General features: G+C 52.1%; 2 protein-coding genes across 3 annotated transcripts in view; one reads left to right on the plus strand and one right to left on the minus strand.

Annotated features, from left to right (window-relative positions):
• CHCHD5 (coiled-coil-helix-coiled-coil-helix domain containing 5) lies at positions 1-22,599 on the plus strand. Of its 2 annotated transcripts, XR_012997212.1 has the most exons (6): positions 1-45; positions 151-291; positions 425-576; positions 13,863-13,899; positions 18,948-19,029; positions 21,899-22,599. XR_012997212.1 is itself a non-coding variant. In XM_076360743.1 (4 exons), coding segments are annotated over exons 1-3 (294 nt in total). In that variant the 5' UTR covers positions 1-43; the 3' UTR covers position 576; positions 1,292-3,646. The 2 variants fall into 2 exon arrangements, 1 of the variants encoding a protein (XP_076216858.1); XM_076360743.1 differs by lacking the exons at positions 13,863-13,899; positions 18,948-19,029; positions 21,899-22,599 and adding an exon at positions 1,292-3,646.
• Positions 9,297-24,065, minus strand: part of LOC143171719 (LIM homeobox transcription factor 1-alpha-like) — a 27,110-nt gene continuing 12,341 nt past the window's right edge. The window contains exons 4-9 of the mRNA XM_076360741.1: positions 12,124-12,356; positions 11,499-11,656; positions 11,331-11,408; positions 10,503-10,635; positions 9,958-10,116; positions 9,297-9,528 (exon numbers count right to left, since the gene is read on the minus strand). Coding sequence (XP_076216856.1) covers positions 9,374-9,528; positions 9,958-10,116; positions 10,503-10,635; positions 11,331-11,408; positions 11,499-11,656; positions 12,124-12,356 — 916 coding nt within the window. The 3' untranslated portion in view covers positions 9,297-9,373. The remainder of the gene's footprint in view (positions 9,529-9,957; positions 10,117-10,502; positions 10,636-11,330; positions 11,409-11,498; positions 11,657-12,123; positions 12,357-24,065) is intronic.

Below are 24,065 nucleotides of genomic sequence, written 5' to 3' on the forward strand. Positions count from 1 at the left end.
TGCGCACAGAGGTAGTAGCGTCCGGGGCTCCGGCGGCGGCGGCATGTGAGTAGGGGGCGGCGGGGGGGACCGGGCCGGGCCGGGCCGCGCTGTCCGTTCCCCCCCCCCCCCCCCCCGCCGTCCCGTGTTAACTTTGCCGTCTCCCCGCAGGCAAGCGGCCCTGGAGATCACGGCACGGTACTGCCGCAGCGAGATGGAGCAGTACGGGCGGTGCGTGGCCGCCAGCCCGGCCTCCTGGCAGCGCGACTGTCACCGTCTCCGCCTCAGCATGTCCCGCTGCGCCGCCGCCCAGTGAGTGCGGGAAGGGGCGGCGGGCCGGGGCCGGGGCCGGGGCCGGGGCCGGGGCTGGCTCTGCCGGGTACAGGCCTGTCGGGGTTGGGCCGTGCGGCTCCCGGGAGCTGAGGGCCCCGGTGTTGTCCCGCAGCCCGATCGTCCAGCAGATCCGGCAGGACTGCGCGGAGCCGTTCGCCGCCTTCGAGCAGTGCCTGAAGGAGAACCAAGCCTCCGTCACGAACTGCAGCGACCACGTCAACGCCTTCCTGCTCTGCGCTGACCGGGTGAAGCTCTCCACGTGAGGTGAGGGTCGGGCTGCGGAGCGGGGTCGCTTTCCCTCCAGACCTGCGGTCACGGAACCCTCCTGCTGACAGCCGCTCTCCGCGGCTGCTTGGGAGCCGCTCATTTGAACAGCCGGAGCGGAATAGCGCAGCCCAGAATACGCACAGACCCGCCTTTTTCTCCCACCCACCCACCCCCCCCTTCCCCTCCTGTCGCTGTAAATTCTCCTCAGAGAAATACAGAGCGCAGCCAGGAAGTGTATCTGGGCTCAAAGCGTGGTAATTCACGGGCGTGGATTGTCGGGGGCTGGAAGTGACGTGTGTGTGTGTGTGTGGCCGCTATGGACGCGAACGCAGCAGCGTATTTCTCTAAACGGGTTGGTCGTTCTCGGTGTCGGACTGAGCCGATACCCTGTGGCAAAAGGCTCTGCGAGGAAAGCAATCTTGCTGAGGTAAAGGCATGGGTTTTTTGTCCGAATCTATTAATCAACCTGGTCATCGGTTTTGTACAGTAATATATACAGAATGGTTTTGTTGGGGTAGGTCAGCTTGCAGCGCTCTGCTCGTAAACATCTATGGAGCAACATTAAAGTAAATAACATGTTACTAAGCATGTAGAAATCACCTGAATGACGTACTCCCATGACCTGACGTGGTAACCTACTGTACCTCATAACTAGGGTGCTGCGTACGCACGGAGCCTGCCTGATGCTTTTATTTGTGCTGTTTTTTCATAGGGGAGCCTTGGAACTAAAATCCATCTTCAGGAGTGAACGGAAAGTCTTTTCTGTACTCTGGAGTATCGTTCCAATGCTGGGTTGGGTTGGTCTTTCCCCTCTGGAAAACGAAACGCAGCCCTGCGATGTGGTTTTCTTGGTTCTGGTCACCCTACGCTTGTCTTCAGCGGACAGCTGGACTCTGACCGGGATGTCGGAGCGTTCCTCATCCGTCGGCACTTGTGTGCTGATCACGCTGGGTTTTGTCTGCTGAGTTGCCTCTAAAAACTTTCTAAGTAAATAAATTACAGAACTGTGTGGAAGCGACACCAAAGGATCAGCAGCAACCTGCAGATGTGCTTGAGTAGGAACCGAAAGCTAAAATCAGCCCTTACCTCTTTTTCTGTAGTCTCTTCTTCGACAGCTCCTTTGATAATTAAGCACAATATTTTCCTTCGTCCCAATAAAAAAAAACCCCACTTTTCAGGATCCAAAGCTGGTTCTGGCTTTTCCCACTGACGATGGAAGCTGCTCTCTGAGCTGGACCGACTGCAGGGACATTTCTTTGACCGCAAATGTCCCAGCTTGACCCGCTTGAAAACATCCTGTGCAGCTCCCAGTTTTGGGGGTGCCGTGAGGGGTTGTAGCCCCGGGCCTTCTGCTGGTTTAGAACAGCAGAGGGAGTCTTCCCACCGGCAGAGAGGGCAGAAAGACTGCGGACTTCAGAGCACCGGCTGCTCTATCGACAGCGCAACAGAGATCTTCCAGCGCGGGGGTGCGGGGGGGCACCTCCGTTGTTCTTACACGGGGGAACAAAGAGCCCAGCTCTAAGGAGAGGTTGTTTCTGGGCTGTAACTGGTGGGGAAATAAATTAAAAATTAGAAGAAACAATAGATGGGCTAACGAGGAGCGGGATTAAGACCCGGGCTTCTGAGATCTGTGAGCAATTCTGTGGAGGGAGAGCTTTGGGACGCTGCGATCTAGGACCCTTGGGTCTACTCCGGCGTGCCGTGTCTGCAAATCACTGTAGGTCTGTTTTAATGTGCTGTGTGCTAGCGGGACTGAGAATCTCTCCCAGCAGAGGTTTAAACCTTGGAAAGCCCTTTGGGGTACTCGAGACCGGGTTCGAGGAAGGAGAAATGAGCTGCTACGACCTAGTTACACCAACGCAGCTTCAGAGGAACAGCTTTGCTGCTCTCCCGAGTAGGAACTTGGTCTTCCAGAAAAGTTACAGGGAACCAAACCCCCGATTTTCCAGAAGTGCGCAGGGAGCAGATGACACGCAGAAACTATTGTGTACAGCGCCAGCAGAGTCTTTGAAAGCGCGGCACAGCTTTGCTGTGTTTGTGAGGGGGTTTTTTTGTACCTCTTAAGAGAGGGTGAGGCATGGACCGGGAAACTTGGCTTTGACCTGGTTCCCAGGGGTTCATTCCCCCTTTCCTGGGACACGTTAATCCTGATTCGTGTTTCAGCCAGGCGTAAGTCCAAGCGTTCGCCTTCGAGCCTGCGGTGGTTGGCAAACGTCGCTTGCATTTTCCAGTTGGGCAGAGTTTAACTCCTCTGGGGAGAGGGACAGCAGATTTAAGTTGATCTGTTCCAGCTTCTAGCAGAGCCCGAATCACAAAGCTGGCTGTCGGCGCTGCTGTTGTCTGTCTCGCAGGGGTGGCTGCGTTTCAGCAGCGATGGGAACATACGAAGATGCTGGGGTCGTGTCTAAAAACATACACGCGCCCTTGCAGAAAACTCTTTGTTTGCTTTTATCAGATGCCGTGCATTTGAAACATGAAGAGCCTTTTTATCTTCTGGCAGAAAAGTTGGGAGAAAAAGGTGACGGCGGCTTTGCTTCGAAATGAATTTAGGGAGGGGGCAAGTGCTACCAGAAAAGGAGGAGAAATCTGTTTTTAGTGAGTCTTTTGAGTTTTGTTTATACCAGGCGGCACCCCATTAGTCATAAATGTCTGCGGTGTGAATAGCTTTATTAAGGATGCCGTTATACGGGAGCGAAGGTGCTTTACATGTTGTTGACATTGTATTGAAATGTCAGCCTGTCAGCAGAAAAACCATTTTTCATTATGTTTAAGGTGCACTGGGCCCCCTCTTAAGCCCGGTTATGCCTCCTCCTTCTCGGGAGCCTGAGCCACTCTATTATTACTTGCTCTAACGCGTTAACCGCTGAGCTGCCAGGCGCTCGCTGTTGTCACCGATGAGCCAAACTCTCACGGGGGTTCAGTTAACTTGTTGCTAGGGGGAGGGGGGAGAGGAAGATGCCGCTTCGTCCTGTTCCCGCGTGCAATCGGGGAGAGAAATGCTTTCTGAGACAGTATTGGGCAGCTGCAAGTTTTATTCTGAATAAAGAATGTCCTCGTACATCTTTCACTGCGTGTGTAATGTAAATGTAAAATAACTTCGCGTCGCAGAGAATGACGGAACCTTCCCGCGGAGGGAAGTATTGTGGTGATGGTCACTACCTGAAGTTGTTGCCTTCCTCAGTTTACCAGCTCCCTTGGAAAAGTTTCTGGATTAAATCAACTCGTAGCCCTGGCAAACTTGGCAAATTCCTCTGTGAAAAGTGAAATGAATACCGGCAATTTTCTTTCCTTCAACTGGATGTGCCAGGTAATGACTCGGAGAAGCCAGGGAGTATTCTCTTGCTCTCCTCTTAGCCTTGAAGGAATCTGTAGCTGTACGTGCGGTACCGCATGATTAATCAGTTTAATTCTCACTTAGGCAGAGGGGCCTAAGACCTCTTCAAGTGAGAAGCGTGGAGCAGGGGGTTTTGCAGCTCTTTCTCTTCTTCCTAACTGCCTGGGCTACCTGCTCTGGCTGGTTGCTGGAATAAAATCGGAGTGGCAATTACAGCTATTTCTGGCAGGGACAAACATAAGGGAAGGGCTGCTGTGGATCCGACTTGCTTGGATGCGTGGTAGCAGCCGGAATTAAGGCAAAGCCGTAGACACGGGGCGAGCGAGTGTCCCTGTGAGTGTCGGGAAGAGCTGTTCTTTCCAAATCCAGCTGTTGTTTCTTTGGTCCTGTCACCAGAAACGTATTTAGCCGTTAAAGCTAAAAGGAGGGTCGGTTGCTCCGGTATCTTTCACAAGGAAAGGCTGGCAAGGAACGCCTCTGAAAACCTGAGGGTGAAAGAAGAATTAGGAAGCCAGGAAGCGTTCTCTTCATTTCTTGCAAATCCACAGGATGGTGATGCTGTCTCGTACCTCTGCGTTTGATTAGGACAGGCTCACGGAAGCAAGTGCGGGAAGCTGTTAGGACAGTTACCCGCATAAAGCTAAAGAAGGGGAAAAAAAGTCCTCGGGCAGTCAATCAAACCGGTAGGTTCAGCTTTATCTCCAAAGGCTGCAAAGAGATTCAGCTAAATTAATGCCGAGTGACTGAAATCAATAAGTGAATAAGCCTGTATTTCCCAGAGCGGGAGACTCGGGGGGGGGGGGGAAATAAAAATAGAGCGGGATTCGGATAGATTGGTCCTCTCACATCCTCCCAAACACAACCCAGACCAGAAATAAAGGCTAAGGCCCTGCAGCACCAAGGAGAAGAACCCAGAGGACCGAGTTCTAAGATGGTTGAGAACTGTTAAGAAAGCAGTGTCAGACTTGTGTAGGCGTTCCTGCTTGGGGGTTAATTATTGTAAAGGACCCTGCATTCCCCCATTCCGTCGCTATGGTCCTTCGGTTTCTTGTCTTCTGGCATGGGCTTTGCCATTCTCTGCTCGGTTTCCATCGCCTGGTTCTGTGTTTTCTCCACTCTTAGTTGTTCTCGACTCTTTGTTTTCAGGCAAGTGCGCGTTTTGGCTGGTAGTTAAGCAAACTGGATGTCAGGGTTTTTTTTTTTCTGTTTTAACTTACCCACTGTCTTTCTGTGTGGCCTTGGAAGCTAGTCGTAACACGTTCCTGTGTCTCCATTTACTCATCTCTGAAATAAATAACACCTACTTGGCTGGGGAGTAATGACGGATAATTAATTAATGCATGCAAGGAGTTCTGAGGTCCTTAACTAAAAGAAAGCCAAGGATCGTTAGGTTAGTTAATTCTCTGCTTTGTTTTTCCTCCATTTCTTCTTGGTTTAGATCTCTCAGAATGTGAAGTTAAGTGTGTCAGGACTTTTTTCAGCCTGTTGCTTTAACTCCTGTTGATGTCACTTTTCCTTTCAAGTGGAACTTTAAAACCAATAAGGTAAATTACACATGATCCTAGAATGAGGAACTAACAAAAACATCTCTTTAATTTTTCATCCAGAAAATATTCTCGTTTTACACTCTGCTTCTCTTACTTAAAGGAACCATAAATCAGCCTGTTCCTTTGGTGTTTGCAGTCACAGGGAGAGATTTAGTGCTGCTGGCAGGCCCGGGTCTGAAACGGGCAACTGTCGAGGGCAGAGAGCCGTACGGAGCCGCATTCCATTCACACACACATTTGCTTTACTTGGCTGTCGTCCAGATGATTTTTTGAGTCACTCGCGAGCACGAGGGAAATAGCCTGGGCAGAGGGGAGCGTTTTCCATCTCGTGGTCGGTCTGTCGCCTCAGCTGGCTTTTATTCACCTTTTATGCTCCTGTCTGCAAAGACGGGAGAGAAACACACGCGGGCGTTTCGGAGAGCAGCGGGCATTGCCAAACCCTCCTTCTCAGCAAATAGGTTGGCGTGTCGCAGCCGAGGACCTGCACCTCCCTGCTCGATGAGAGCAATTGTTCTGTCTCTTGGCCACGCAGAGCAAAAGGGGAAAGCCAAAAAGTGTGGGTGTGGCCCAAGGTGCGTGTGATTCTGTTCTTTGCTCTGCTGCGGAGCGGGGCTTAGCCTCTCGCTGCTATTGTTTCCTCACCAGTACGCATTCCCCAAGTCCTACGATAGCCGTGAGGCTTAATTCGCTGATGTCCGTAGGCGCTCTGGGATGCGCGTTGATACCCCTGGGTTGCCAAAGGGTCAGATCCCTTCTGCGTACGTGCACAAAGCTACTTCTGCCTCTTCCCACTTAACGCTCGCTGGCAGTCCTGCCGCCGTCTCCCCAAGTCTCTTGGCGCTGCAAGGAGACTTCCAGCTGCAAGATACGGTTGGGAATAGATCGACCTGCAGTCACTGGACTCTGATACCTGGCTGTTGATGCTAAAAGCAGCTCTAGCCTTTGGTAGGAGAAGCAGCAGGACTCGCTAGGCGAGCCTGATAGCCCTCCGGGCTCTGACAGTGTCAGCTGTGGTGCTTGGTGTCCACCTTTCTGCTCATCTGAGGCAGAACCTGGCCTCAAAATCGGAGAGTACCTGCAACCCAGCAGGTGGTCGTTTCTTTCCTTAGCTGTAGGGTATGAATTTCATCACTGGCTCTTGTCCTTGGAACTCTCTTGTCACCGTCCGATTCCTTTGCATCAGTAGCTCCAGGTCTAGCATAGCTCTTCACCGTATTTATTTATTCACGTTCGGGATTCTAGTCCTCTTGCAACTAACTGACTCCTGCTATTGAGTTTCCTGACTCTATTAAGGCGTGAACAGCCGCCAACGCTAGTTGCTCCTTTGCTCCGGGATACCTAGTGCCTGGGAAAGGTAACGGATGGGCCGTCCTCCTGAGGAGCCCAGGCCAACCTTCGTGGGACCGCGGGGAGCCAGCTGACTGCTCGTGCATGCAGTTTGTCTGACTGCGCTGAGGCAAGCTTCAGATTTCCACTTACAGTTTGCTTTTTTTTTTTTTTTTCCCTTTTTATTTTCAAATGTACATGCAAAAAAAAAAGAAAAACCCATCGGCACATCACAGCACTAGATCACAAGGAAGAGAGGGTGGGGTTTCGGTGGGTGACGCTGGCTCTGGTATTTGGGAGAAACATCAATTTGCACATCGTTCACTGTAACATTCTCTTAAAACTTCATCTAAACTGAGACCGTCTCTAGTGCAAGAGCCTCTAAAAGTAACATACAGCTTTAGGAGTTTTTCCGCGTCGTTTCTTAGGGGTGGATGACCGCACAACGAAGGTGGAAGTCACCCAACTGCAGCAGCTTGGTCTAGAACTTGTCTATCTGGGCAAACATACGTCATAAATAGCTGTTTCTGCGCAAGGCTCCCCCTTCCCTCAGAAAAAGAAATGTCAAAAGTGTCTGTAAACTATGTACACAACTGCCTTCTGGGGAGAGCCGTTGATGCTGAGAGCAAAGGCAAGTCCAGCTACAGAACCTGGCCCTGTAAACACAGCGGGCAGTGACTGCACATCGGCACGTGTCGCGTTCACACAGCTTTATTGAAGGTGAAGCAACGGTGGAGTGGTCTTTATAAGGGCTGTGGTTCTGTTACATGTCATTCCTTATGTCAGTTCTCTAGAAGTAGTCAAGAAGGTGAAAAATCCTGATAAAAAGCAAAATGCATCAGGACCGCGGCCCCTTTCATCCCCAGATTATGTAGTTCCTGGGAATCTTCCTCCGTAACTGCAGACAACAAAAATTAGCCATTTCTTTTTTTTTCTCCTCATTTGAGAGGCTACACACCTTTAAAATCAGACTGACCAGCCTGCGGAGGCTTAGAAGTAAAACGCCACATACAGAAACATCGGTCAGCCAGGTTCTCGGGTTGCACCGCTAGACTCGCAACTCTGGAGATCCAAGATTTAAAAATAAGTCATTATTTCCTTTTGAAGTTGTCTGCCGGTTGTTCAGTTCAAATAGACAAGGGAAGGTTAGTTCTGGAGGACCGTATTCCTTCAGCTGGCGTGCTGTAAGCAGGCTCATGGGAAAACCTGACCTTTCCAGGAATACCGGCTCTCCTTCACGTATATAAAGAATGAAATCCCAGACTTGGGTCTTAGGCAGGAGAATAAAGAATTTCCCTTTGGTAATAACTCAGACTTCCATTCTCTGCTCTCTCTTTCTTGCCCTTTTTGTGGGTACACATATGAGCGCCCACCCGCTTCTCGTAACTCGCCTGCTTCGTGGCATGATGACGGGCGGAGAAAATGGATTATTCCTTTCTATCCACAGCGGAGACACGCTTTTCTCTTGGCTGAGTCCTGATGTCACCCCTGGGTTGCCCTCGAAGCGAAAACCCAGCGTAGCCTCTTGGAGTTAAGTGACTTGGCAGGGACGGGTCGTAGGATGACGCAGTCCAGTTTCTTTCTCTCACCGCTTGCTGGGGGGAAGCGAGGTGCTGGGATGCCTTCAGCGAACTGAGAGCGCAGTCAGGGTGGGGTATCCTGCTGTGGACAGACCTGCGGAGGAAGGGCCTTCTAGCAGGAATATTTTTAGAGTAAAAGCATTTCGCTTTGCTGCTTTAAAAAAGAAACAAACAGAAATTAGCCTGGCTGGCAGCTGTGATTTTGTGAGAGTAAGTCTTTGTTCTGTCCATACAGGGAGTAAAACTGCCCCTTTCGAGAAAGACAGACAGACATAAAGGCGACAGAGGACTCACTGTGGGTGTGTTACACTTCTCCTGGCGTCCTCGAACACGACAGAGGATAAATATTCTGTTGTTTCTTGAAGCAGATACCCGAGCATAGCCGTTTCAATCAGGGGCCGAACTACTGCATTTCTGAAATGTCAAACGTTAAAAAAACCTGTCCTGGTCCGACTGATGGACAACCATGTAGAAAATCTCTGAAGCAGCAGTGGCATCCTTTAGAGATGCCTCGGGACCTTGGATTTTACTGTTGAAAATGAACCTTGCCCCATGAAGCCTGCATCTGGATGGGGAAACGAGGCAAAACAGCACAGCGAGCAGCTCAGCTGCAACCAAGACTTTAAATAAACTGAGTTCTTGTGGGAAGGGCACCCCCTGCTTCTAGGGGCAGCTCTGGTTAGCTTGGCCAGTCTTTCTTTGCCGGACATAACGCTCAAAAGCTTAAACACTGGACAAACTGCTAAAGTTACAGCTAAACAACATCATACCATCGATCTACTCGTGGCTAGAAAAAAGGAGAGAGGCGATCCAAAGTCCTTCAGGCTGTGAAAGGTCTCCATGAATTAGTGCTTATATGCGTGGCAGACCTCGTTGCCTCCTCCGTTGTGCAGTGCTCAAGGAATGTCTCTGAAGGTCTCGGTCTTGTTTCTTTTCCTCACCCCCGTTCCGAATTTGAAGCAGCATCCATCCGAGATACTCGTGAAGAGCTGGGAGCTTTTCTATGGTCAGGATGTGAAGTAGGAGCTCTGCATGGAGTAGAGTCGGTCAATGGGGTTGCCCACGCGGGCTTGGAGGAGGTTGGCTTCGGCCGTTGACAGCAGGCAGTCTCCCAGGTGGCTGATGCTGTCACTGTCCATATCGTGAAAAACTCCTTCTGAGTCTAGAAGAGGAAGGAAAAGGAAATGAGTGTGAAGGTGGCACGAGCGTGTCTCGTGGGGAGCTGCAGCACAGAAAAAGGGCGACAGCAGGGCCGTGTTTCACCGGGAGCCACGGTCACCCCGAGCGGGTGTGAGGTGAGCCCCGCACACAGGACCAGCTTTCGGCATAACTCTTCCCTCCCTCACCCAAACGCTTCATGTCGGATGGAGGTAAGACCCCAGCCTCGCTCCCCGGCCCCTAGCAGAGCTCAGTCTGAGGCTCCGGCCTCACCAAACTTCTGGGAAAGGGCTCTGCACAAAGTCCAAGCCCCGTGGAGCGTTCACTGCTGCTGCCTTCGTCAGCAGTCGCAGCAGAGCTGCCTTTTCCTGACTGCGACTGCTACGCGCAGCTTTGGTGCAGAGACGGGACGATCTCCACACCGCTCTCCTACCGTAGGGGTGCAGATGGTCTCCTGGCAGCTGGGGCGGCGTCAGCCCTTGTCTGTACAAGTCTGTGCTGTAGCCGTTCTGATCCAGGGGCAGCAGCTGCTGCTGGGGGATCCTGGGGTAGGGGACCATGAGCCCATCCAGGCCGTGAACGCTTGCGCCGTCTAAAGACACAACCAGCGGGGTGGGTTGAAGCAAAGGGCGCGCAGCACGCGGTGGGTCAGAGCACTGTCACGATAACATTATTCGCATCGCTCCAGCAATATTTGGTGGCCTAACACTGCACGGTACTAGGCTCCGTGCGTACATGCAACAGAAAAAAACCCGTCGTCTTCTCAGAAAGAGGAGATACGTGCTGCATCACGAGTACCCACGGGTCTTGCTGAACGTTACCTAGTCATTCCAGCTTGTGCATACCAATTCAGTTACAGCCTTCATGCCTTTTGCTCATCTCTTCCTGCGCGCGTTCTCTCTCAAACACATCCGAGTCAATCCCCTCCATCCCAGCCTGCGGCCCCCAGAGCTGTCACCGTGCGCAGCGGCTCCTCACCTTCGCTATCATCATTGCTCTGCCTGCTGTTGCGACCGGTCCCTCTCCCGGTCCCTAAGCGAGGGTTGCCCAGCTGGTCTTGCTCCTGCTGTTGCTGCTGCTGCTGTTGTTGCCTGCGAGCAATCTTCTTCATCTGCAAGGAGACGGAGACCCCGGATTTGAGGTTCTGACTGAGAGGGGAGCGGAGTGGGTCGCATTTAACAACGGCGGCGGACCACTGCCGCCTGCCTTTCACAGGGACCAAGCACTGCCATGACAGAACCCTGCTCAGACTCCTCCGGGTGACTCCTCTGCAGTCAGTGTTCTCTGCAGTCGGCCCCGTGCGAGAAACGGGGCTGACAGAAAAGGTTGCATTATCTTTGTGGGAGATGCCATTTGCAGTTTAAAGAACAAAGGGCTTTGTTTTACTGCGAAGTGAGGTTTTCAAAGCCACACATTTTCTGTTTTCACCCTTTAAATTCTGCAAAATTAGAAATGTTTCAACTTCTAGAATAAAGCAGTGGGAAAGCCTTCTAGTCTTTCTATAGTGAGGGGGACAAAGCAAGTAGAAAAAGAGTAATCAAGAAAAAAACCCAACGTGAAAAATGTTAAGCCCTGCAAACATCTATAATGAATCAATTTTTGTATTTCTCTTCAAGCTTTTGCTACTACTAGGTAGATGTTGTAGGACTGGGTGGACCTGTGGGTGGTCCTGCGTAGCTGTTCTTCTGTTCTTCTAACCATTTTCTCTTTTTCTAAGCTATTCTACCTTTCCTTTCAATTGAACGAGCGTGTGTGATATCCCACAGGTGTGCAGAACCCAGCTGTGGCACGGGAACCGTCACTCACCTTGGCTCTTTGGTTCTGGAACCAGACCTGTACCACCCGCACAGTCAAGCCCGTCTCGGCTGCCAGGGTCTCTCTTACCTGTCCACAAAACCCGGAGAGCTGAATCAGAACTTAAGTTGCACTTAAAAAGATCCAAGCCAGCAGTTGTGCTGGGTGGCCTCCTTATACCTTTCTGCAAGGTTTTGAGGAAACCTCGAACGAGGCCTTGAACGCCCGACGCTGCTGTGTGGTAAGGATGGTGCGCGGGCGCTTGGAGCGCTTGTGGTCTTTGCTCTCCTCGCTGCCTTTGCCGTGCGAGTGGCTGCCGTCTTCATCCTCGCTTTTCACTGCAATGGAAGATCAGTAGCGGTGATTCGGCAGAGAGCGGCCTTTCTGGGCCATCTCCCAGGGCAAGGCTTCAGAGAAACTTGGAGTTCTGCTCCTGCCAAGGTGCGATTTAGAGCAGAAGCGCAGAACGAAGCCAGCAAAGCTCGTGGACTGAGCTGTGGCTCAGGGGAACACCGTCAGTTCAGAGACAGAGCTGATGGGCCGCCCTGGCCCCCTATCATCCATTCTCTAACGTCTCGGAGCAGCCCACCCAAACCTCTCCAGATCAGCCAAGTAGATCTCAGCAGCCTGGTACCCCCTTGGCTGCCTATCACCAAGGGGGAAAGATGCTACAACCTCCACCTACCTACATCTCCTCCCTCTGAAGCCTTCCCTGTAGTTAACTAGGGACCAGGCGGTACCTGCCCTCTACAAGGTTCACCCTGATCCCCCACCCTCAGCACCGCTCCAAGCCCCGGCCCCTCACCGGACTCCGTGGGTGCCGGGCTGATAGCGCTCAGCATCTCCTTCTCCTTCTCATAGTCGCTGCGGCACAGCAGCTGTCCCTCTTTGAGCACAAACTCGTCTCCCCGCTGCAGGCGCCGCTCACACTCGCAGCAATAGAAGCAGTGAACGTGGTAGACGTTCTCCAGCACCCGCATGATGAGCTCGGAGGGGGCGATCGCCTTCAGGCAGCTGCTGCACTTGGTCTGGAACAGCCTGCAAAGAAGGTCCCGGCGGTTAGACACTCGGGCAGGGAAGATCAGCCCTGGGTTGGGGCTCAGGCACCCAAGGGAAGAAGGGGGTGGATGTTTGGAGCTGTGCTAGCACATCCCAGCAAGAAGTGTACATCCCAACTGTGTTTTGGGGCTTTCTGACCTTCCGTAGCCCCAGGGAGGAACACGAGCTTGCCTGGCCCAACAGGACAGAGCTTTATGCCCCCTCTTCCTCTCTAGGGCTGTTCACTGCCTGGCTTTGTTAGGTTGCTCCTAGCGAGAGGGCTTTCTGCATCCCTCCGGGACCGTCCCCAGGGCTTGGAGGAGCCTTACGCAGGGGAGTCCCACGGGGAAGGCTGTTTGCGCCCCACACCGTGTCCGGAGAGAGAAATAAACAACTGCTGAGCGCCCCGCGTACAGAGCAGATGGTTCTGATGAAGTAATTTGGGATCTAAACAAATGTGAGCGGTGGTGGCTGCCGGCTGACAGCTTCTATTTAGCCACTTGACAAGAGAAAGTAATAAAATAGGGATTAATTAGGCTGTTGTTTAAACACACAGGATCTTCTCCACCAGCAGGGAACTCATAAACTGGGATTGAGAACAAGACTGGGTTAATCCTCCTGGCAAACTCTGTGGAGCAGGATGAAGAGGCTTACAGGGGTGGGCTCATCCCTTCCAAATACCACCATGGATTTGTGCTGTGCGGTGGCTTTCGGCTGAAGTGTCTGGGACATTCCAACTGGAATGGTGTGGGATTTCTCTCTCCTTTGTGTGAGTGTGTTTGCGTGCATGTTCCTCTCTCCCTCCCTGGCTTGCTTTCTCTCCCCCTTTCCCCTTTGTCTTTCTGCAATTCACACTTGAAAAATAGTAATCGAATTTGAGCTGAAAAAGCTGGGAGTAAAGAGCAGCCTTTTCACCACAACCTCTCACTGTCTTACGAAGGAGCAAACTGGGAGCGTGTTCCAGGCACAAGCCCAGTCCAAATCTGGGCTGAGTCCAAATCTGTCCCTTTCCTAACGCCAACATCCTTCTGTTACAGCAGAAGTGAAAGAGTAAAAAATAAAAAAGACCCCACACTAGAGCCAGTCGGCGATCGCGGCTATCTGGGATCAGTCAGGAACATGTGACTTATTACTAAACATTAAGTTATTAATGCTCCTGGACTTTAAGCCCAGATGGAAGATAATGGTGATGTAGTCTGACCCCCGTGTTCATTGCAACCCAGAGAATCTCGCCCAGGGATTCCCACCTCGAGCCTGTTCGCTGGTGGTGGATGTACAGCGAAGGCCAGCCAGTCGCGGTCTGGAGGCGTCAAGTGAAGGAGGATCTGTCCGCATCCATTTGGAAGCGGTTCCAGAGGCTAACTAGCTCCTCAGTCCTTATTTCCAATCTGAATCTTAACTTTATTCCATGCCCAGCAACTAGCCTTCGCCATGTCTTTATCTTCTCGAGAACCGCTGATAATTAGTTATGCCAACTGTGGGTAATCAAACTATTCTTCTTTCCAGGTTTCTGTCCCTTACCCTTCAAACAACCCGTCTGAAAGTGAGTACTGACTTTTCTTTGCATCTCAGCTGGGAGAATTACCGTCCCCGAAGAAAGGTCTGCCTTGCTTCGTTACATGCTGTCGTGTAGCTGAATCTGGTGACGCAAATATCATTTGACTTTGAGACAAGCTAGCCCCAAGCTCCCGTCTGGTCTTACCGTATCTTTCGGAGACGGGTTTACTCCTGTAGCACGCCCAGGCCAGGCTGGCTCAGCCCCACAGCCCCAAATCCAGGGACAGACACATTTAAGAACATGGTCCTGACAAACAGAAGCTTTACTTCAGTATCCCGACCTGCCTCCGAGTAAGGAACGGGATAGTTTAGGAAAACTCCCTGTCTTGTTTCACACTTGTGTTTTCTTAATTATTTTTATCCATATAGATACTGGAGCGTTCCCTGGGTCCTTTTATACTTCTAGCCTCAGTGCTGTCGCTGGTTGCTTGGGGAAAACGTCCAGAATATTGCTTAGCCGAGGCAGGTAGAGGAAAGCTTTGAGCGTGATGTGCTTCTAACCGCAGGCAGGCCGATAGCGAGAGGGATGGAGCAGAACAAGGAAACGTGGAACCAGATGTCAGAGCTGGGAAAGGAGACCTATTCACCTGCAAGGCACCAAGCCGATTCCTCCCGCTGCTGTTGGGACAAGGCAGTTAGCAAGCCTTATTTAAAGATGCTGTCATGTGCCAGATTTCCATGAAAAGGGCTCTTTTGCAGCTATCAGGTGAGGGAAGCGCCGTTGCTGCAGCCTAACTCAATAACGCTTTTGGCATCGCAAGGCCCGCACCCTCCCATCTCCCAGCTAAGCCCCGAAAACAAATCCGCTCTGCATTGTACTAATTGAAGAAAACATTCAGCAAGCAGCTCATAAACACGGTGTCAGCTCGCATTACACAAAATTAAAATTCTCAGCCCCTCCAACACCAGGAATTCCTAAAGAGGCTGGTTTTAATATTGCCTGAATCCGTTTAAGTCAAGGTAATATTGTTTGGGTTGCCATAGGAACAAAATACATCTCCGTTGCTGGCGGTGGGTTACAAGGAGGCTTGGGAGGCTGTGCTGCCGACGCGGCTGCACGATGTCTGGAAGCAGCTGCCTGCAGACACTACGCTGAGGGACAGTCCGAAAAATAAGCGGGTTCCCAGGTTCATAATGAAAAGCACATTTAGGAACAGCCGGGACACGAGCGAGATCTCTGCGTGCTCCCGGAGCAGCAGGACCACTTCTAAGTGCCTGTAACTCACAGCAACTATATCCCACTTCTTTTGGAAGGACCCTTATGCCGCATAAGCCTCATAGTCCGCATGCCTCCGCTTCTATTTTGACCAACTCTCCCCATGTCCTTACTTAACACCCTTCTTGCCTGAAGATCCCAGCTGAGTTTGATTTCTGTTCAAGATTTCCTTACGGGAGGTGTGGTAAGGCTATCAACTTTTACTCCTGGGAACGTTCAGAAACCATCCGGCAAGCAGAGGCAGGTGCGTGCACGCAGGTACATATCCCACGTCCTTCTTACCAGCTTGCCGCAAATTAATTATCTTTGCAAACGATAGAATTTGATTTTCCTGCCGGGGGATTGCTCACCTTGATGGAAAAAGTGTCAGCAGCAGGAAGGCAGATGGGCTTATAAGTGGGAACGTCTTTGGGAATTGCAAAGGCGGCGGCTGTGGAGCAAGCGGAACCGTTACTCGCAAGTCAGCATCGTGAGAGAGGCTTGGGGCTACAGGCACGGTTTTTGGCAGCCGGTTCTTCACGCCGATGGACGCTCGAGGCAAGAGGACCGGCGTTGCGGGCAGAATAGCAGCCTGGCAGCTGCCCGGTAGAGGGCAAGCACATCTGTACCGTTTGCCAACTCGGAGACAGCACGTGTCACCCGAGCAAGGATGAAGATACACGGTATCTTAAAAGAGAAGCTTTGATGCTGGGCTGGAGGCCAAATTCACTGGCTGCCCACGCTCCTCCTGCCAGGAGGTATCTGAGGCCAGCTCTGGGGCCACAGGGCTGGCAGGAGCACGTGCAGCAATGCCTTGAAAGTCCCAACGCTATTTCTCTATTTCTCTTTTATGCCCGGACGCTACAGCGATGCCCAACATCTTCTTGAAGCTTGCTGAAATCTTGGTCCCAACAGCATCCTGCAGCAAGGAGTTACATACTCTGTGAAAAACAATTCCATTATTTGATTCCCTCGCCCTACCTACAGCCTCCCTGTCTCTTTTTTACCATTAACAATTTGCTTTTCTTTTAATAACAAAACAGCTGGGGAGAGCCCAGCGCGTAATTCATTTCCCCTCGAGAAGTTCGGTAAAGTGTCAAAGTGTGGAGCAGCGGCAAGAGGAGCCGCAGCAAAGCGACCACGTGCATCTGCCTGGCTTTTGCACACAGCTGGGGAGCTCCGAGATCTTCCTGCCTCTTTTCAGACGCTCTAGGGACTTAATTTATCAGACTTTAGCCCTGGTAAAACACCCCAACGCCTAACTCTCCGTTAATCCTCGCAGAGCACCCCTGTCGCAGCTCAGGGCACCGCTCTCTCTGCCGATGGCTCTGGAGGAGAAGTGGCAGCCCAGCTCCCAGCTCTCCAGATGGGGATGAGCTGAGCAGCAAGTTATTTGAGAACCTCGCTGACCTGCCATGGCACAGCGAAGACGCTGACCTAGGCCTGGGAAGGGTAATTTGGGGGGCATACGGTTGTCTGGGTGGGATTAAAAGGTGTTAATGAAGCAAGGAATAAGCTGGGAGGCCTGTGCTTCATGAAACTAGCTTATTTAGTTAGGGTTTAGTCAAAATGAAGCAGTCCAGGCTTAAGCAAGGTCTGTTTACTTAACATTGAGCTGCAAAATCCATTGTAGCCGTCTGAAATATTGAAGTGGAACTTGCAAAGCCTCTTTCCAGATTTCGGGCTGGGGGCTAGGGGCGTGATGGGGAAGGGGACACACAAGGGAAAGGAGGAGGCAGCGGCAGCACAATACGCTCTTTCATTCCCTGCTGCAACAGCCATTTCCCCCCAATTCAGCGATACAGAGTGGCACCAGGGGATTAAGGGGAAAAAATTCCCTTCTGCGTAATTTCTGACTTCTTCCAGCTACGTTTGGGTCAGAGAAAGAAGGAGTAATTTGGGGGCAACAGTTACCTTTGCTCTCCGTTCCCTCCAACGCTCTTTGTGGGTTACATGAACAGATTTACCCCCAGAAAGGAACTTTGTAATTGTGTGATTAGGTAATTGTGCCTCTTGTCAGAAATAGCCAAGGCTCAGACGTACTCAAACCTCCTCTCATGTGAGCGTGCGTACACCAGAAAAGAAGTCTTCAGAAGTTAAAGCTTACCAAAGCCAAACTGCCTGCTGCACGCAAAGTTCTCCCCCGAGGAGCGGAAAAACCGAATTTAAAATAACAGGGGTTAGTCATCTCCCGTAAATGTTTCACTAAAAGGCAGGAGGATGGGGTAGGAGTCGGAGAAGAGCCACCGCCGCGCTATCGCTGTTGCATCTTCACAGTCGCGCAGAGGGAATGACCTGACCTTCTCTGTCCATCGCTGGAAATATTACTTATAAGGACGAGGGCAGCACCACGGTCGTGTAGAACGGAAGGATTTGGGGACGGGGCACGCGGCAGAGAGATCTCCCCGGAGTTTTACACCTAGCACCACGAGCAGCATTTAATGCAATTGCGCTTTGTTATAAAAAGTAACCGAAAGAACCGCGTAAGCGGGGTCCTGCTTGACTGGACCCTGTAAATGCCCTTGGCGTCCACCCAGAAGGTACGAGGTGTTACAAGCTCTGCTTCCTGGGCTTGATTCTGTTCATGTCAGCGATGAAAACTGATGCTGGGGGAAAAAAAAAAACAACAAACCCCAACCGCTACCGAAAACCTAAACCACAAGCAAAACAGAAAAGCAAAACAACACCGAAGAGGTTCCCAAAGCCAGAGAGATTCATAAATATTAAAGTGACACGAGTGAAATGCTACTGAAAGATTTAATACTGTGCTGCTGCTCTGTCCCTCAAGGGGTTAAACCCCCCACTGTGAGGATATTACTGCCAGCACGGTGGCACTGAGCCATCACCGTATAATCTGATGAACTCTTTTATTAAATTTCACAGGCCTGTCTTCTTTATTAAAATCTCCCAGAATTCATAGGGCGCCTGTCATATCACTGCTGAATGCTAACAAAAAAATGTGGGTTGTCTTTTCCCCCCCACCCCCCCCACCCCCCCCACCTCTTTTTCCCTGAGTCCTGCCAGGGAGGGATTGTGTTGCGGTGAGTGTCTCCGTCAGGTGAAGGAGAGGTGGGAGGGACGGTGCTGCTGGCTGAAGTACAGCGGGAAAAGGGGGCTGCGTGCTTTTGCAAGCACCGACACCCCCCGCAAACCATCCCCCTTCACACCCCGCAGCCGCTCCCTCCAGACAGAGCTCAGCGGCGGGGAAAACGGGTCCCAAAAATGAGTTTTACCTGTCTCTGTACCCGCGGGTGCTTTCTTTTCCCGGGGGGGGGGGCAGCTCGCAGCGTGCAGCCCTTCCCAAACCCCGCTCTCCCCCCGGGGCAGGGGGCTTCTGCAGTGATGGAAAGAGCAACGGCAGGACCACACTTGCCAGGTATCGTGGCTCTCGACAGGAGCCAGCATTAACCACTGCTTCCGAGGAAGAAAATGAGCAGGCTCCTTCCAAACGCACCCCGAACGGAGGGATGACAGCAGTACGTGTACCTTGAGCGGTTCCCTCCTGCCCTTCACTTTGAGCCGCTAACACCCCATTTAACATCCAAGCTGCCTTGCACTCGCAGGCCTGCAAGAGCTCTCCTAAGCTGAAAATACTCGCTGTCACTGGGGCAGCGCGGTGGAGGGGAATTCAGCTTCTGCAATCACCCTCACCTCTGCAAAGCAGAGGCAAAAATATTCCTGCTCTGCTTTAATCCCACGTTAGGCTGTCTCTGAGCCGCAGGAAAGGTGGGATTCAGCTGCTGAATCTCTACGGACCTGCGCTGGACTGGAAATTAGGCTACAGCTTTGGTTTTATGCTCTTTAGAGTATACTCTAAATGCTTTTTTTAATATTTCCAGCAGGAGACCGTGGGAGTCCTACCCTGAGCTGAGCGGGGACGGGCACGGCAGACTGCGGGACGCGCGGAGCTGCAGCGTGCAGGTGCAGCGTTTATTTCTCTGTAGCCCATCCAGAGTTCCCGCTGTAATGCAGAAGCTCTTGTGGAGTCCCGCGCTTGGCGCTTTTCAAAGAATATTCTGCAAGCTGTCAGGAACAACGGAGCAAAGCCCCTTGGCTGGCGCAGGATAGAGGAGGCGCGTCCTGCCCCAAGCCAGCCACCTCCGCCTGCCTGCCCAGAGAACGGCATTGCCCTCTTCTTTCTGAAATGATTTTCTCTTCCAAGTGCAGAGAGCGCTGGTGTGGTGCCTTGGCAAGCTGCCCCGCTTTCGGACTCGAGCTGGCTCTCCCTCCACACTGAGCCCTTAGGAAGCTAAAAAAAAAATGGGAACTGCGTCTCTACGGGGAATCCACCTCCCTGGGAAGGGACAAAGTTTCTGGTCCTGTATCACCAAGACGGCACCTTTCTGCTGTCCCCCGAGAAGGGAACCCGCAGCTCCTTTCTCTCCCCTCTTGTTTTCCCCCCTCTCCGCTCGACAGGGCACAAACCAAAAGCTCGCTCCGGGTCTGCGGGTTTCAAGTTGGGAGTTATCCGTTCATATTGATTTTGTCCTGCCTTATTGCATGGCTCCGGGAAAGCCTCCGCATCTCCATTAGTATGCCTGGCAGGAGAAGGGTTCCTTCGCTTAGTAGCTAGGGGTGATATTACCCATCCAGATAGTATCCAAACTCAATATCCAAACTCAATATCCAAACTCAATATCCTGTTTCTCCCTTTCTCATTTCCTGTTTGCGGGGCTGAATGCTGGCGGTGTCACAGCCAGAGGGGGGGGGGGAAGGCAGGGAAAAAGACAGCAGGAGAGTGTGTGCACGGGCGAGGGAGGGCTGGTGGCGGGGGGTATTAACGGGGGAGGTGAGGGGGAGGGAGGTGGAAGGGCTGCAGACACTTTTATTACAGATTTAATAATGACAAAAGAACATCATTAAACATTCATTAGAATTATTTAATTAAATTTTACTTTGGAGGGGGGGGAAAAAAGAGATTAGATATGATGTAAAAAGCAATATTGATTGAGAAAAGAACAAGCTTGGGAGATGTGATTTAAATTAAACTCTGCGCTCTCTCCCTCTTCTCTCTGTTTTAAACGAGGAAGGGGGCGCGCGGTGGCACAGGGGACGATTCAGTAGCACGCAGCGGTAACGGGGCGGCCTGGCTGGGCAGGGCTGCTGCCTGCCCCCCCCCCCGGGAATGACACTGAGCTCCGTCCCACCCTAACCTGGCGACCGGAGCCGACTTTCCTGGCAAAATGCCTCCGGCACCTCCCAAGGGTTTCCGAGCTCTGCACCCTGGGGCTGAGCTGGGCGTCACCGGGTGACGAGCCGGAGAGAAGGCAACTGGCGATTAGAAACTGTAGTCCCTCTCCGTGCCCTGCTAGACCTTTTGTGTAGCTCTGGGCGTATCTTCTCTGCGCCGCCGTTCCCTTTGGGGATTAGGAATAACAGAGCATCCCCACCGCAAGGGCTGAGAATAAGTCCTCCGTTAAAGTCCTTTAAAGCAAGACTCATTTTAGAAAGAATTAAAATGCTCGTACAAAACAGCCGTGACCCAAGAGGTGGCCAGGACAGTACTGCAGCAAAAAAACTAAGCCTGCGTTAAGGACTGAGAAGAGACAAGGAACGCTGCTGCTAACAGCGACCTCAGGAAAAGAGATTGAATGTAAAGTTGCCTTGATCTACTACAGAGAGCACGCCAAGCTAACGCAGCCGGCTTCCGAATCCCTCTGTGTGGATGCTCTTAAGGCAGATACCAGTTAAACGTGATCCAGATCTAAAAAAATCTAAAGGGATTTTTTTAAACCGTGAAAGCTGTTAAGCTGTCACGTAATAGGAACCCACCTGTTTAACTCAAGAAACAGTGAGGGAGATCTCCACGCACAGACCAGCCTGACTTAGAATCATAGAATCATAGAATCATTGAGGTTGGAAAAGACCTCTAAGATCACCGAGTCCAACCGTCGACCCAACACCCCCATGCCCACTAAACTATGTCCCTAAGTGCCTCATCTACTCGTCTTTTAAATACCTCCAGGGATGGGCACTCCACCCCTTCCCTGGGCAGCCTGTTCCAATGTTTCACCACTCTTTCAGTAAAGACATTTTTCCTCACGTCCAATCTAAACCTCCCCTGGCGCAACCTGAGGCCGTTTCCTCTCGTCCCATCGCTTGTTCCTTGGGAGAAGAGACCGACCCCCACCTCGCTACAACCTCCTTTCAGGTGGTTGTAGAGAGCGATGAGGTCTCCCCTCAGCCTCCTTTTCTCCAGGCTAAACAACCCCAGTTCCCTCAGCCGCTCCTCATCAGACTTGTTCTCCAGACCCCTCACCAGCCTCGCTGCCCTTCTCTGGACACGCTCCAGCCCCTCGACGTCCTTCTTGGAGCGAGGGGCCCAACTTGTGATGGAGGGGGTAGGAATACAGAGAAGGGAAGTTAAAAGTTGTGAGAAGAAAGAAAAGAACAGGAAAAAAAAAGCAAGCCAAAGCCTCAGGGACCGGGTCACAAACTGCAGCGTAGACTCTCCCGGTCCACAAAGCCACTGGCAAGTTGTACGCAAGCGGGCTGTCGTCCAAAAGTAGCGTGGTAGCTTTACTGCCTTTCCAAGACTAACTGGGATTATTGGTTTGAGCCCGAGTCTAGATTAACGAGGCAGCTTCCATTTTGGCAGTAGCCTAGCAAAGGCTGCGTGGTCGTGCACATTAAATGGGTGCGGTGCTGCGTGGCTGCTCATTTCTCTGCCTTAAACCGCGGCCCTAAATTTACTGTAGCACTGAAAGTGCATTGCACTGCTTTTGGGGATTAATGTGACCAGTTTAAAAGCGTATCGGTAATTAAACCTGGGCATCTGGTTTTTTTACAGGCCAGGCTTCTTTCTAGCTTCACTTTTCTCCTGGCACCAGCGAAACCACATCCAGGAATCAGGAAAGGGATTTGGGACGGTGCTTCTCCGCGCGAGGCTGACCGGCTCCGATATTACCGCGGCTGTATCGGCAAGACCTCAATAATGGAAAAACACCGTGTGAAGCTGCCACCAAGATAGTTAGGATAAACTGTAATTAACCACATATAAGCTTAATTGCATTAAGGGGGAGGGGGAAATGAAAGCTGGAAGCAGATTATGGATCTGGCTTATAATTCAATTTGTGCAACAGCTAGGAAAGAAGGGGCCGCATTCTCCAGCAGCGTGTTAGCAACGCAGGAGGCGTGGAGCTACTAGGACTCTAGGGACGATCGGTGAGCAGAAACAGCAGAGGGAAAGAGAGGGAGGACTGAGAAGCAGAAGATAGGAAAACTCCTTGGGAGAAACAAGGGAGAAAGAGCAACTCGGCTCCCCGCAGAGGGCTGGGAGGACAGGTCGGAGGATCTCGTTTTCAGGGTACTGCGTGACGCCGACGACAACTCGTTCAACATTGCCAGCCGTCACCCTCGTTTCTTTAGCGTCTGGTTTCACACAGACGTCTCAAAGAAGGAACCGGAGGACGAAGAAACTGGGTGACAGATTGCAAGTGCTACGCTTGCAGTGTTAGACAAGTTTAGAAATAAAAGAAATGTGGTAATACAGGGACGGTAGCACCTCTGTGTTTCATAAATCACTTCCCCTTAAATCCTTGCAATCAGTCACACCAGCCGTGGGCTCTCCACGTCAGTGCAAACTCTTTGCTGAGACCGAGTGCCTGTAAATACCTTCTAGCGCATCCTCTCTAAACCACCGCCGATTATAAGAGAGACGGAGAGGGTCTGGGCTCCCCTTGCCATGCTCCGGGAACCCCCTAGTCTGGGAGAAAACTGGTTTCTTAAAGCATTAACAGTTCAGGGCTCCCCTTTGCCTGTCAGGATGCTGGTGCTGCGTGGGAACAGCTCCTGCCTGCCTGCCTGCCTGCTGTTTCCAGCGCTGCAGCCCCTGGCACTGCTGGAAGCTGGCTCTCAGGAGTTTTATTTCTGGCACCTTTGCCTTCGCGGCTGCCCTCTGGTGGTCCCCGGTTCCGGACTGAGAGAGATGCTGCGTCCAGAAGCAGGAGCACGGTACAGCCTCCAACCCTTCAGCGCCTTCGAAACCGTAAGTCTGTGTCCCAGAGCCCTTCCCGGTGTGCAGCTTTAGGAAAGTCAACGGAGCGGTGCCTCGGCTTTCCCGCAGGCGAGCTGCGGCGCTCGGTGCGTGCACCTAACATCCAGACACCCCCCCCCCCCGCACTACTCATAGCTGCTGCGAGGGACAAGCGGTACACCGGGCACTGAGGGGGAAACGGAGGTGCCGGGATGAGAACAGCACCGGCACCCAGAGCTCTAACCCTGCCCCTTGCCCGCTAGCCCAGCCTCGCAGCAACCACACCGCTCCTCGCCCCGACACCGGTTCTCTCAGGGTAAGAACCCACAAGCCCAGCTGGAGTTGTGCTGGGTCTAAACCCGGTTAATCTTGGGGGGAAGCACTGCCAGGCACGCTGTCAGGAGACGGCCAGGCGCTGTGTCCAGTGCAAACCCCTCGCCCTTCCAGCCACCGCTGACCTGAGCGACACTTCCCTCCTCCTTCCCCAGCCCGGCGAACCGTGGCCAACCCTAAGAGCTAGCTTGGGGAGCTCTGCAAGCAAGGCTGCAAGGCTGCGAGCATGGGAAGGTAGAGCTGTAGCACGTCTATCAGCGCCACGCTAATAAGCTCAGCCCTGGAGAGCGGGCTGTCGAACCCTGTGCTGCTCCGAGACTGGCTTGCCTGCTGGACCATGTCCACCTCCCCAAACCCAGGTGCCGGGGGGTAGCATCCTCGATATCTGCTTCGTGCCCGTCAAGTCACCTGCAGCCTGAAAGGGATAAGAAACGGCTTTCACTGGAAGCGCCGAGGACCCAAACCATTTACAACCACTCGATTGTTAAGGTACATCTGTGTCCTCTGCTTGGGAGGAGCCGAGACCTTGAATTATAGTTGTTTACTTTGATATCTAAGTCTTTTTGGGTTCGTATTTTCCTTTTCCTCCTCAGAAGAGAAAGCAAATTATTTTTAGGGGCAGGCGTAGCTGATATTAGACTATGGTCAC

This window comes from Aptenodytes patagonicus, chromosome 30 (assembly GCF_965638725.1).
Source record: "Aptenodytes patagonicus chromosome 30, bAptPat1.pri.cur, whole genome shotgun sequence".
NCBI lineage: Eukaryota > Metazoa > Chordata > Aves > Sphenisciformes > Spheniscidae > Aptenodytes > Aptenodytes patagonicus.

Bases quoted from the DNA above. Each gene is read 5' to 3' on its own strand.
- CHCHD5 (XM_076360743.1), top strand. The intron at 292-424 runs GTGAGTGCGGGA...GTTGTCCCGCAG, and splicing joins TCCCGCTGCGCCGCCGCCCA to CCCGATCGTCCAGCAGATCC.